General features: G+C 37.8%; 1 protein-coding gene across 1 annotated transcript in view; it reads right to left on the reverse strand.

Moving 5' to 3' along the window:
• The window catches only part of LOC149416907 (neurexin 1-like), a 460,023-nt gene that overhangs the window by 203,693 nt on the left and 241,289 nt on the right, over window positions 1–15,041 (reverse strand). Inside the window, exon 2 of the mRNA XM_089641346.1 lies at window positions 1,293–1,944. Coding sequence (XP_089497472.1) covers window positions 1,293–1,628 — 336 coding nt within the window. The 5' untranslated portion in view covers window positions 1,629–1,944. The remainder of the gene's footprint in view (window positions 1–1,292; window positions 1,945–15,041) is intronic.

A 15,041-nucleotide genomic window follows, 5' to 3' on the forward strand; every position in this document is an offset into this window, starting at 1 on the left:
ATCTATATTACTAAATTATATTAACACCATATACTATGTTTATAACTTCAGATAGAAAACGATTTAATAAATTTATAATTACTTTAAATTATCCATACTACTAAATTTTAATAACACCATATACTATGTTTATAATTTTAGATAAAATACGATTTAATTATAATTACTTATATAATTACTTTAAATTATCCATAATACTAAATTTTAATAATATGTAAATGAAATCCTCAGCATGGAATATCCCCAGTGAGGTATATCATTAAATCTACTTGTTACTAAAAATAAAATAATAGAACACTTAAAATTGATAATAAAATTTTATATATTTTTTACTTTAACCCATAAATAACTTTCTTTCAGGGCCTATGTCATCTTTTGGGATGCTGTGTGAATAATCAATTCATATATATACTTGTGTGCAATAATTGTTGACCTATTTATACGATAGTTTTGACTACTCGACCATTTGAAAATAATATTTTTAAAGCATTATTTTTATCTTATAATTTAAAAAACAGGAAAAAAAATTGTGATTTTTCTTATTTCTTCAGAAAAATGAACTTTTCAAAAATTTGTTTGTTTCAAACGACACTTAATCATTAAATTTTAAACTGATAATACTTTGAGTTCTTAAAACTGTTCCTGTACACCCAAATTTATTTTATTTACATTAAGCACGTCGTCTGGGTTCAAAGCCACTAACCACTCCTTCACGACGGTCGTAAAATAAAAATATATAAAAAAATAATTATATTAATTACCAGTCAAATTCTATTTTGTCAACGTTCAGATAAAAATCATGAAATCACAGCACACAGTTTTGAGATTTGAAAATTTTAAAACTAAAATATATTACATAAACATAAAAAGGCTTTTTATTTTTATCTAATGGAAATTTTATCTACTCGCATGATAATAGAAAAAGTGAAAACATTCAAAACAGATTATTTATCTAATTTTATAATTTAGATATCTCAAAACTTGTGCGTGTGGTTGTTGAATTTTGCCTGAAAAGCGACGATATATATTGAAGTCCTTGTAAGTAAGTTGAATAAATGTGTAAATGGTAAGCTCAAGTATCTTATATGTGTAAATAGTACGTGTGATTAACTTAAATATGTAAATAGTACGTGTGAGTAACTTAAATGCGTAAATAGTACGTGTGAGTAACTTAAATGTGTAAATAGTACTTGTGAGTAACTTAAATGTGTAAATAGTACGTGTGAGTAACTTAAATGTGTAAATAGTACGTGTGAATAACTTAAACGTGTAAATAAAGTATAGTAACTTACCAATATTTTGTGCCAATGACTATCGTTGAGGTCCCTTCCCACAGTGATGATCTGCGCTCCCCCTCCGAGGTTGTACCGCAGTCTCAGGGCTCCTTCGACGAGCTTCAGCTCAAAAAAATCGTAAGTTCCACCGTCATCGGTGTAAAGCAGAAGTCCATTAGGCTGGTCCGTCTTGAACTCTAGTTCCAGGCTACCGTTTGCCGCCGCATTCCACTTCCGAAACTGGGAGTAAGAGTTCTGTCCCCCGTCCAAGGCGAAACCGGTCACTTGCTGGAAGTGGAAACCCAAGGAAACTAGAATCCCCAGCAATGGAACCATTATTCCGCAGTGAGACATGGTTTTGGAAGCACACTTTATCAACTGCAGCAGAAGAGTGAGGATAATTTATCAGTGCACCATACACCCGAAACTACACTGTTCATATTATTAAAAAAATATTGAAAAACAACACACTTTTAAATTACTTAACACTCTTTAAAACACGATGCTTCTGCGGACTAATTTAAAAATGTTATACGATTTATTTGTTGATGACTTTTGAAAACTATTTTAAAATGATTATTTTAAAGTCATCTGATCGGATAAGCGAACACTTTACGGATTTTCATTATTCTAAATTCTTTCAACTGACTTCTTTCGCTGACTGTTTAATCTGAAAAGATAAAAAAGAATAGATTAATATGATGAATGGTGTTTTAACTGGCAATCAAAACTCCGGTTTACTCTGAAAATGTTAATAAATATTAATTATTACCAAATAATTTATTGAAAATGTCCTTTGACATAATAAAAGACATGCTCAAGAGTTGTGCAGGATTCACCCTGCACTTAGGTTCAAAAATATGTGGCGATCAACAGAACTTCAAGACTCAAGATTGTGGGTTCAGAAAAATGTTTGGGTAAAAATGGGAATCGTCGACCAACTGTATACGATATATGACACTAACGATCGAGTTTCGCAGAATGATCCTGGAAAAGAAGATTTCTGGAAGAAGAGCATAGTAAAACATAGACAAAATCTAACTTTTTTTTTGCCATTATATATATTTTTTAAATATATTTTAAAACTTAAATACATGGTTTGATTGAAGCTTGAACCTTCCTACCCGGGAACTGGAGTCAACATCTCTAGCATCCTCGCCAAATGCCGATCATATAGGATAGACGTTTATTTCGTATATTAACTGCTTTAATGTCATCCGATTTCAGAGAAATACGTATATTTCCGTGTGTTACGCGATTGCCACCAATGCCAGAAATGTATTGTCATCGACAACGAGTCTTGTAGTAACGAAGTTGGTTTAGTTGCACTTCCAAAACTTGCATTTTTCATTCGCGAAAACAAACTACATTTAAATATACTACATTTAAAAAAAGAGTAAATGACATTTTTGTAAAGCAATCACACTGAAAAAAATGAGTTAGCTAAAGTGTTAAGCTAATTGAAGTTGTGTAACCATCGCCTAAAGTTCAGCTACTTTACCTAAAATACTTTATGTGCAGATACCGTCGTTGTTTAGTAAAATGTGCTAGAGCTATTACAACTAAACTTTAATAATAGCACACTAAAAGCATACTTACCTTAACAAAATAATCGGTTTGGTTAATCAAGCTAAAGTAATTTACTATACCTATTTCACTTTAGTAACTTAAGTTTATGTGTTACTTCCCAAAGTATTTAGCTAAATTTAACTAAACATCTAGTTTGGTTAAATGTTTTGTTCATATAGCAAAACTGAGGTAGGAATATCTAAATTTGGTATTTTTACATAACAATTAGTTGCTTTGCACAAACTTAGGCAAAGTGCAACAAAACTTTAGTTAAAATCTCCCGAACTTTGGTAGATCTTTTTACCGTCGCTAATGGTCGACGCGCAGGTGTTCATTTACGACGCAGTTCTCAGATCGACACAGTTTGCACCATACGTGAATTGACGTTCGTTGGGGGCCGTTCAAGTATTATGTAAGCACTATAGGGGGGCAGGGGGGTCTTTGTTTTGCTTATTTTTGATGACATGGTGGGTGGGTGGGTCGAGATAGTGATTACGTCAGCACTGCTCAGCAGTAGTTATTTTTTTTTACACATTGGCAACCCACACATTGTCTTTGTTTGAAAACCGAATACATATTCGGGGATTCCCACTGTGTCAATAAAGTTTGTTTAAATGAATATTATGTGCATTAAAGTCCTCTATCCTAAGTCTATTTTATAAGTGCTGCTTATGAATCAATAACAAAACAGAATACATTAACAGAAAATGCATATATGTAGGTACCAATTTTTACGTAAGCATGGGAGGGGGGGGTAAGAGCTTTGCTTACTTTTGATGACAAGGGAGAAGAGGGGGTAAATAATTGTAATAAATCTGCTTACGTAATACTTGAATGGCCCCTTGCGCGCGTTGCGAATTTATTTTTGAATTGAATTGAATTTATGTTAACTGCTGTTCCTAGTTCCTAGTGATAATGGCAGACAAAACCGTGGAGGATTATTTAATTTCTTGGAATCTGGAGGCTTACATAGAAACATTTAAAGGTGAGTTTTCTTTTTTCATTTTTTTATTGATTTAGAATTTAGATCATGGAACTATGATATTATAGGTATATTATGATAATATCCATTCTATTTGATTTAGAAACTGGCACCTTCATTATTCCATGACTCAAGTACCTACCTAATTATGTACCTAGTTTGAAGAGTGCGTGTTGACACTACAACCAAGATTGTGTCAGGAGTCATGACACAAGTTACAGAGAGTGGTATATAAAAAAAATAATAATTGGATCACTTGTATAGCGCCGTTTTTGTGCAAAATCACCTCAAGGGCGCCTTTATTTCATTGTTTGTTTCCGCCAGTATTATTTTGTATTGAACGAATGTTGTTTGAAACTGTAGTATTTTCTAAGTTACAATTTTACCCTAGCCAGAAACTAGAACCAACCAAACTAGCTTTGAAATCGTACCGATGGATGGTCAATCATAGCAGGTTATATTTAATTTTAATAAATGTGTATTGCAAATTATTAATTCGGACATAACATTTTGAACATTGAATTCTGTTGTTTTTTTTTGGGAGGGATATTTTTTTTAAATACAGGGTGACCACCCATTGTTAATGTTTACATTTGAAATTTTCATATGAATGAAATAATTTCATTATTAAAACTATTTTATCTCCGCTTGATTCATGATACAGGGTGTTCGGTATCTGCTGTTGTATAAATATACATTTTTTTAATGAATAATTTTCATTCCTTTGAAAAATAAATTTTTATTTTCTTTGATTTAAGATTTTCACGGCCAAAAGTATTTTTGTTATTTGTTTTTGGGGTATTATGCCGTGTTGCGCTAACTCCTTCTTTAGCCAACGTTTCGGACAGCATTGCAGTGTCCATCATCAGGGCAGATGACATCTGCCCTGATGATGGACACTGCAATGCTGTCCGAAACGTTGGCTAAAGAAGGAGTTAGCGCAACACGGCATAATACCCCAAAAACAAATAACAAAAAAAATAAATTATTTTCTTGTTTTGAAATTTTTTGTATTATCTCGTCGTTTTTTTTCTTTATTTCAGACTCAAGCCATATACTCGAAAACACTCCTGATAATATCTCAAGATGATATTAAAGAATTGATTCCGACTGTAGGGCACCGGGCACTGCCTACAGCACACATTAATGCGCTCAAGGATGTTATTAATCCACCTGTCATAAGTGTAAGTTTTTAAAAGCAGTGTCATATAACAGATTTTAGGCGCGAAGATCCTACAGTTGCTAGCCTGAGTAGCGGGAACTATCAGGTTGGTTGCTGGACCAAACGGAGTTGAAAACGCACAAAAGATCCGCTAGAGTTCCCCCCACCCCCGGCGACCAAGCGCCTCGTTCCTTCTTACGCCCCGACCTCTGACCTAGCTGGACGTGTGCGCGTTCCGGCCCCGCGTTCCCAATTTCGCACCGCACGGTCGAAAAGCATAATGTACGAGAATGGCGCGCTTTGAACATCGACAGGCTGGCACCGCTTGGTTGAAACACGGCGCTCAGCCCTACAATCAACAGGATGCCCCAAGGACTCCCATGCCCCGACCACGCCACGCTGTGAGTTTCTTACGCTTCCTATTACCCCTTGAATGTGTCCGCTAATAACCTAAATTCGTCCACGCTGCCTATCGGTCTAGAGAGAGAGCTGTTAATTACTCCCCAGAGAGAGATTAGGGAACCCTTTGATGATAATTCCAGTTAGGATGTAACAACCTGTATTCTATTGTTGTTCACCCATGTAATGTCCATTTTGCCGCTCAAATACAATGTTGATTCATAAAAAACCTAACTTCTTTCATTTGGGGATAGCAGTCGTATGGGAGTGTTTTGTGTAGACGGTGGGATATGGATTCTTGAGCCTCGCGCTGACCCCGAACCCTGACTATGAGAGAGACGTCTCATGCCCCGCTCTGAGCTGGCCGAGGGAAAGTCAGGGCACCCCAGGTCCAACGCGCGACACTGTCGACCAACATGGGGCAGAATTTTTTTTTAAACATATCCTTCCCGACTGCACAGAATTACCTTTACGATTGTCCCCAATTTGAAAACATGTACTATGCAATTTTGTCCACACAAAGCGCGCGATTTTGTGCCAAGAGCATTTTTGCCGCGAAAACTACGGTGGAAGTTTCTCGAATAAATAAGAAACGCACGCAATGCCGTCGTGACTTTGTTGCCAAGCGCATTTTGCCGCGAAAAAATAACGGTAGGAATTCTCTCGAACGAATAAAAAAGACGCGCGAAATTCCTGCCAAATGCTGTGATAACGAAAGTTCGAACATAATGTTTTGTTTCAATAACCTAGATTCTGTGTTCTTTGTTTAACAAAACAAACCCACTGTTTTAATTTCGGCATAAATTGCACCGTAATAATAACAGTCAGGATTTAGAACTGTGAAGCCAATTTTTACACCGGAAGTGACTTTTTTAAAAAAAGCACAATACACCCAACGGCCCATCGAAGCTGATTTCTAAAAAGTATATCAGCTACAACCTGTAAAGCACAAATAATTCTTTATCCCGATTAATTATATAGGTACGGTGTTTGTCCATATTCTTGTTTTTTTTTCAGCATTGACTGTTATAAAAGTGATTTTAAGTGAATTGTTTCAAATTAACTTCAGAAGTGCAGTGTTTTTTTACAAAGAAGTGCTTTCTCGACGCAATAATAAGAACGTGTGTTCAATCTCACGATTTAGTGCCAGTAAATGAAGCAAATATAAAATCTTTCCATCAAAAGTGTTTTTTCGCTTCTGAAGTGCTGTTTTTTGTGCCTTTTTTCGTGCCTTTCCTCAAGTGCAGTGAATATAAGTGCGAATAGTGCCCACAAAAATTAAATAATGCAAATCCTAAAGTGTCCCCCTGGCCAATTTTTCTTCAAAAAGACTTAGAAGAATTTCGGAGTTTTTTTTTTTCCTTTTTAAACCATTTTTAACAATGAATTCCAATCAAATGGCTACATCTTTGGACATGGGTGTCATTCCCAATGTACACAACTTATCCAAAGTGCACCTACAAGCCGTCTTAAAAGACAGAGGAATATCACCACTAAACAAATCAAAGTCAGCATTGAAAGCATACGCTTTGTTATTCAACAGGAAGTTCATCAGGAAAATAAACCTATCCGTTGCAAGTGAAGACAAGGCACCCAATACCCCAGTTTTGGAAATCCCCGTTTCTAACAAAGAAACCAGGACACATGTTACAGTAAAACAAGACAATGCACCCATCACGGCACAAAAAAAAACATACGATCTCACTCCTTGGAAGATCAAATATAACGGTGTTTCTGATATACTGGATTTCATTGACCGAATCGAAGAAACGGCCTCAATTAAAAATGTTCCATTTGACGTGCTGCAGAAAAACTTTATAGAACTAATATCTCCAGAATTAATCCCGTGGCACCGAATACAAAAATCAAAATGCAAGGACTGGAATAAACTCAGATCAGCCCTGATCACTAGCTTCGGCAAATCAGAGGCCCAACACAGAATTAAATTATCGTTACTATCCATTAAACAATTAGTAAACGAAACTGTGGCAACATTCATAGAGAGGGCCGAGTCCATCAACATCAAACTTTCCCACCCTGTCTCGGAAGCCGAATTATTACCAGTTATAACTGATGGCCTCCTACAAAGATATGAAAACATTATCACCTCACAGAAAATTGTGTCGTTGGCCCATTTAAACGAAGTTTGCCTCATTTTGGAATCCCACCAAGACAGGAAAAACAACAAAACCACCACGGACAATATCACTGTACCAAGCCGTCCTTCTGGATTAAAACCAGAATTTGACAACAAAAAAGTTTGCTCCTTTTGCAAAAAAGTAGGTCACCTAGCTACCACTTGTTTCAAGCAGGCCAAATTTCTGGAAGCTAAAGAACCCAGAACCTTAAAGAGACATCGCTCCAGGGATCGTTCTCCTCCACGCGACGAACTGCGTGAAATTTTCAAAAGATCAAGAAATAACATGGAAAGGTTGGAAGACCCTCACTTTGTTAAACCTCAAGTGGATTTCTCTAAACCCCCACCGAATTTTCATGCAAGAAAACCAAAAAACTAAATAATAACCTCTCAGGTATTCATTCTGTACCAAGGTCTAAGGAATGGACTGATTGGTTATCACACATTAAATATTTTAACCAGACCTTAAATGTTTCTTCGGTTTGTTGCAAACAAGCTAAAGATGGAAGACCTTATGCCCTTTTCTCCGTTAACAATGTCCCCTTCTCTGGACTACTGGATAGTGGTGCATCTGTTAGTTGCCTTGGCAACAATGCCCACCTGCCTTTTGTTAACAACGGTTTTAAAGTTTTTTCCAAACCTACACTCGTGACAACTGCGGACAATGCTCCCCAGACAGTCATCGGTACTCTGTCATTACCAATTAAATGTAACAATAACACAGTTACAATTAACTTTCTAATAGTACCCTCTATATCCCAGAATTTCATCCTTGGCGTTGACTTCTGGAAGGCTTTTAACGTTGCTCCACAAGTATTTAATACTCTTGGCCAAAAACCTCCGGTCGCTCAAGTTGGTGAGATTCGTACAATAATACCTCACGAAAACCTAAGCACTGACCAGGCTCTCCAATTAAAGGAAATGATCAATAAATTTGAATCAATATCTTTCGAAAAATGCGGACTGGGTTTAACTAATTTGGTAAAACACCACATTAAAACCAACGGCCCACCAATCAAGTAACGCTACTACAATTTAGCCCCCCAAAAATTGAAACTTTTAGAAAATGAACTTGATGAAATGTTGAAAATGGGAGTGGTAGTTCCCAGCAGAAGTGCTTGGACCAACCCAACCCTCTTGGTTTCCAAAAAAGACGGCTCTGCACGCTTTTGCCTCGACAGCAGACGTTTAAACTCTTGCACTGAAGCCGACGCGTACCCGCTGCCTTTCGTTCACGCAACTTTAGACAAATTACGCAACGCCAAATTCATTTCTTCCATTGATCTAAGCAAAGCTTTCTGGCAAATACCCTTAGATGCGGAATCCTGCGAAAAAACTGCTTTTGTTGTACCTGGTAGGGGAATGTTCCACTTTAAAAGGCTACCTTTTGGTCTAAAAAATAGCCCCGCCGAACTACAGAGGCTGATGGACAAACTATTAGGGCCTGAAGTTGACAACAACCTATTCTGCTACCTTGATGATCTCATCATCGTTAGTGACACCTTCGAAAAACACCTGTTAATGCTGGAAAAAGTTTTTCAACAACTTAAATTTGCTGGTTTAACCATCAATTTAAAGAAGTCTGAATTTTGTAAGTCTCGCCTGCGTTATTTGGGATTCATTGTCGACGAAAAAGGTCTGAGAACAGATCCTACTAAGGTGGAAGCAATGGCAAATTTCCCCCGACCCAAAAACGCGAAAGAAGTCAAAGGTTTCCTTGGACTTACAGGTTACTATAGGAGATTCATTAAAGACTTTTCCACTATTTCGGCCCCATTAAACAAAATTACTGGTATCCGTAAAGGTATCAGCAACTTTCGTTGGTCTACTAAAGCCGAAGAAGCTTTTACGACTTTAAAAAATGCTCTTCAAACAGCCCCTGTCCTAAATTGTCCTAATTTTGAACTACCTTTTACCCTCCATACGGATGCTTCTAACGTAGGGATCGGTGGAGTCCTAACTCAGGAATTCCCCGATGGCGAACACCCTGTAGCCTATTTTTCCCGCACCTTGAATAAACACGAGAAAAATTACGGAATCACCGAAAAAGAGTTACTGGCAGTATTGGATTCTGTTCACCATTTTCGCGGTTACATAGACGGTAGCAAATTTACTGTAGTCACAGACCATAGTAGTTTGAAATGGTTGATCTCTCTAAGTAATCCCTTCGGCAGACTCGCTCGCTGGGCTTCTCGTTTGTCCCAATACACTTTCGATGTCATCCACCGTAAAGGTGCGGACAATATTGTCCCAGATGCCCTGTCAAGAATTGAACTTGCCACATTAAACATCGATACAATTGCCTCTACCCCATCCACAAAAGATGAATGGTATCTTAAAATCTATGAAGGGTGCAAAAACAATCAACAAAAGTTTCCCAATTTTATTATAAAAGAAGGACAACTATATCGCAATTGTAAGGCCCCACTGTCCATCCTTGAAGATTACTCTTGGAAACTTGTTGTGCCCCTCGAAAAGAGAAAACAAGTAATCATCAACAATCATAGTGCCCCCGACTCTATACACCCAGGAACCTTCAAGACGTATAAAAAAGATTTCCTTGAAGTATTACTGGCCTGGTCTTTTCAAGCAAGTTCGCAACTACATCTCCAAATGTGAAACATGTAAAGCTTACAAAAATAGTACGGCACCCCTGCCGGCCTAATGGGAAAACCCAAACGTGCTGATAGACCCCTCCAATCGTTATCTATGGACCTCGTCGGACCTTTTCCCAGGAGTTATTCTGGACACATGCACATACTCAGCATTGTGGATATCTTTACCAAATTTTGTTGGATCTTCCCCTTAAAAAGAGCCAACGCCGCCGCCATTGTCAAACTTGTGGAAAAACACATTTTCATACCCTACGGAACACCCAAAACCGTAATAGTTGACAACGGAAAACAGTTTATAGCACAAGAATTTAAAGATTTCCTTGCTAAATACGGGATTAAAGATATTTATTATAATACCTTGTACACTCCCCAAAATAACACTGTCGAAAGGTATAACCAGACTATTAACACAGCTCTGGCCATTTTGGTTGACAAAGACCAACGTAATTGGTGTAAGAATTTAGATAAAATTCAAGCTGCCATGAATAACACTGTTAACCTAACCACTGGTTACACCCCCTTCTTTTTAAAACACGGTATGGAACAGGTGGTACATGGTTCATTGCACTGGAACACGAACTTCCCCACGTCAACCACCTCCACAAGCAATCCTGCCGTTGATTACGCTCATCGTTTGGAAGAACTTACTGCCATTTATAGTGAATTTACTGATGCCCTATTGCTGGCCCACCAAAAAAATGCGGACAGATATAACCTACGTAGGAAACACATCATTTTTAATGTAGGCGATGTTGTCTGGAGAAGGAATAACACCCTCTCTCAAGGAGCCCTGTACTTCTCTGCCAAGCTGGCACCCCGTTTTGTCAAGGCCAAGGTTGTAAGAAAAATATCGGACTTAGTTTACTACCTGTCCGACTCCTCTGGCAAACATACTGGTAATTACCATATTAAGGACATTGTAAAGTCTGGAAGTGAGGAGACAGTTGAAACTGCCCCACCACCCCAGCAACTTTAAACTAACCCATTGTGCATTATCACAAACTATTGTAAGCTTATGAAGTCTTACTATAATTAGGCGTGTAAAGTGTCAACTACATGTCAACCTATTCGTCAAAAACGAGTTTAACCTACCTTTGTAAATAAATGTATATTAACATATTATGACCATGAAGTATTATTCCTGTAATAACGTTCTTTCTCTCACGACAATCGTTTTCTCCCTTTTTACCTTTTATTTTCTCACCTGTTCTGAAACTGATCATTTTAGAATAGAGACACGTTTTCGAGTTACAATCGCCGGGAAGTCGCGAACCCGCTTTTGCTTCTCAACTTCTACACTATGCAATGTTTATGTCATGTCACCCCATTTTCGTTTCATTTTGTTCCCTTCGTCGTGTTAGAAAGAACCACCCCACTTTTGTTTTTGTCCTTGTAAAATAACGATTGGTAATCACTCATAAGAGTGCCATCCAAAAGAGTTCGGATTTTGTAAATTCCAAAGTGTTAAATACCGACCCCTTTTTTTAAAAAAAGAAAACCTGTCAAGTACAGCCATTAATTCTTTCTTGTCCAATTCAACTTTACCTTGAGTATGTAAAACCCTATAGTGGTCTCAAAGGCAAGAACCAAGTAGCAATTAATCACATAATTGTCCTCTTTGTATGTATATAATTTTTTAATTTTTTTCAATTTTTTCCTTTCAAAAATTGATGGCGTCCTACCCAAGCTCACATTTACCAAAAATCGGATTTTGACACATCCATTTTGGGAAATTGTATTTATAAAAGAAAACCAAATGTCGGTCCTATAAAACCACATACAAATAACTGGACTCGCTTCAACTAAAAGTATGTAAAACCCATTAAGGTCTTTTATTGTATGACGAGATCTCGATTTCTTTTCTCTACTGTTACGTCACGTATGTCTTGTACCTCACGTTTCAACCCTACGGGACAGGTTAGTAAAACCTTACGGTTATCCTGATCTTCGAACGCAAATAATTATATCACAACGTAAATCAACAGGACTTTGTTCGATCATCGTTGCATAATATAAACACCCAACCTTTGTCTCACCATTTAACCAAGTGTTTGCAACCCAATTGCACGCTACAATGAACAGTATGTAAAACCATTATGGGCCTGTTCCCACCCATCGCTCGATGTAAGTAGAAATACCTTCTACCATCATCTTGCACCTTGTAACACATGAAGTAACATTAAAATTGTTTATCTTCTCTATTGTTCCATCGTACGCCTCTCCAGGCTACGGAGTTAGTCAATCTAACAAATCTTTGCAAACAGTATCAAATGATACTGCTAGTTTTTGTTGAATTATATTTAAATGTAAAAAATTGTCACGCGATAGGAGAGATCCTTAAAAAATCCACCACTACACGAGAAGTTCGTTACAATTACTTAATACTTATAACCATGTGTTATAATTTGGTCGTGTGACATTAATTTGCCATGAGAACCGCCCTTGTGTATAATTTGGTCGTGTGACATTAATTTGCCATGAGTACCGCCCTTGTGTATAATTTGGTCGTGTGACATTAATTTGCCATGAGTACCGCCCTTGTGTATAATTTGGTCGTGTGTCATTAACATGTCATGAGAACCGCTTTTGTGTATAATTGTGTACAACCCTGTACACGAGACGTGGAGACGTAATAATAATACTTACCGTGATTCGTGTGAACGACATAATATCGACATCGTCATCTCCTTTAAGGAACTGTTTTTACACTCTTTGACTTCTGTCTATAATTGAGTTGTACCTTGCATATACTGCATACTTGTACACTATACGTGAAGACGTTACAATACTCACCATGAATCGTGCGAACGAAATAATATCAAACCTTTATATGTGAACTACGTAAGTATTTCACAGAAACCCCTTTGTTCAACGCCAATGCCCGTGGACTTCCTGTTTTTGCTGCTTTCCAAAAAAGAAAAGAAGCCCAGGAATATCTACTATCCCAAAAGGACTAGTTTTCAGCTTCACTGTCAATTATGGGGCATAGTGCCGCAGGAGTTAATCGATGGGCACAAAACTACTAAACTCGTCGTCTGGGAAACGAATAAGAAGAATCCCAGGTTTGTGAAATTGGAACTAGGGTCTGTCTTTTCTCACAATCATGTAGAAGTTTAAAACGACCCCTAATCTTTTGCCAAATACACGCAAAAGATTAGCCTCTTTAGTACAATGTTTATTCAAATGCTGTTTAAAATTAATCCACTTTATTAAAATGTAAAGAGTCAGGAAATCTGCTGGTTGAATATGTTTCACTCTCACATAGAGGTTGAATTGGAAATTAGTCCAGTCTCTAGCAAATTTCGTAACTCAATTCCCGTCCTTTTTCCTCCCCCTCCCTACCCCCATGCCCTCAGGCATATGTATGAAGTGGAAAATCTGTTGTCGACCATATTTCGCCCTCACTTCGAGTTCGAATCGGTAATTGTTCCGGTCACCAACAGGCTTCCTACCTCACCTTTCACGTATGTTGTCATTTTTTTTCTCTCCTCAACGAAACACATTCATGAATTTTGAATATGTATGATACGCACTTGGCGTATCGTCTGTCTCTTCTGACAACCTTTATTCATGAATTAGTTTCCCTGCTGTTGCCGTGACTCGTTCACGAATTTTTTGTCTTGTTCTTTGAAATCCTACGAAAATGTTACCACCTGTATGTTAACATAGGCCAAGGAAGGCCGGTTGTTTTTTCAACCAAGACAGTTTGTCATTCGGCAAACGCCAAGTCATCCTAATAAAGGATAATGTTTATGTAATCAAAACTAGTTAGGAACCTCTCTCTACCTCTCTCTCACACTCTTCGTCACTCTCTGGACCGGCAGCTAAACCTCGTTTGTTTATTTTTCTGGACACATTTTGTTTCTCTCCAAACTTTTCTTCATTGGTCCCTAGGCAGGTAAACTTCAAGAAATTTGCTTTAATAATAATTCCCCCCGGATTTAAAAAGAAGCCCAGGCGGATGCCATCTCCGGCAGCCAAGCTGAGCCTCACCTCCTAGCAGCCTGCGCTGTGGTTACAAAGGTCCCTCGACTACTACTCGCTACACACTTGTTCCATCTTGTTCCTGAAAGCACAGACCATACCACTCATATGTATGACGTTTGTCGCACCACTGCAAGCCGAGTTGTCCCACTATACTTTATGACACTCTGAACTACCTTTCGGACACGCTAGTCCCGGAGTTCAAATTCTTGCCCTCAATGCCAATGCCAGTTATACCGTCTCTTGCTCTGTCATGCAGTGACGCATACCAGGTCATGGGTGAAACATAATTACCCTTTGCCCCTCCAGTAAACACAAACTGCGCATCTCTAAAAAGTTATCCTGAGCTACATTATGCTCCGATAACCAACACATACGATCCGTGCCCACCATAATAGCACATAGGACTCGTACTGGCATAACTACGGAACCTGGACTACTCTCTCCAATGACCACTGTAACCATAGCCGCAGCCCCGCAAACAACAGCCCCACTTCGCAAACATCAACGCCCACAACGAAGCAAAGTGTTTTTTCCAAGGCCTAAGTGTACTCCTGAGTGTTATCTCAATGGGTCAGATTACAGTGATAATGTAATCTTTTAGAGTCAGTGAAATCTCGTTTCCTTCGCAACTCTTCGAAACCAAAAAACCAACGCAACGCAAACTTAGCTTCCAGACCAATGAAACCCTAGAATCACACCTTAACATTCCGTCTTTTTTTTTCAATTGTATAATGTTGTCTATTGTTTTTTCAATTGCATAACCATGCCCTTTTGTCTTTCAATTGCATAATTTTGTCTTTTGTCTTTCAATTGCATAACCATGTCTATTGTTTTCTAATTGCATAATTTTACTTGTTGTTTCCACACCTGCTCTCTCCCCAAAATTATTTGCTCCAAACATGCTATGTACCTTTCC

The sequence above is a fragment of the Hesperophylax consimilis genome, chromosome 16 (assembly GCF_061612785.1).
Source record: "Hesperophylax consimilis isolate HC1 chromosome 16, BYU_Hcon_1.0, whole genome shotgun sequence".
NCBI classification, from domain to species: domain Eukaryota; kingdom Metazoa; phylum Arthropoda; class Insecta; order Trichoptera; family Limnephilidae; genus Hesperophylax; species Hesperophylax consimilis.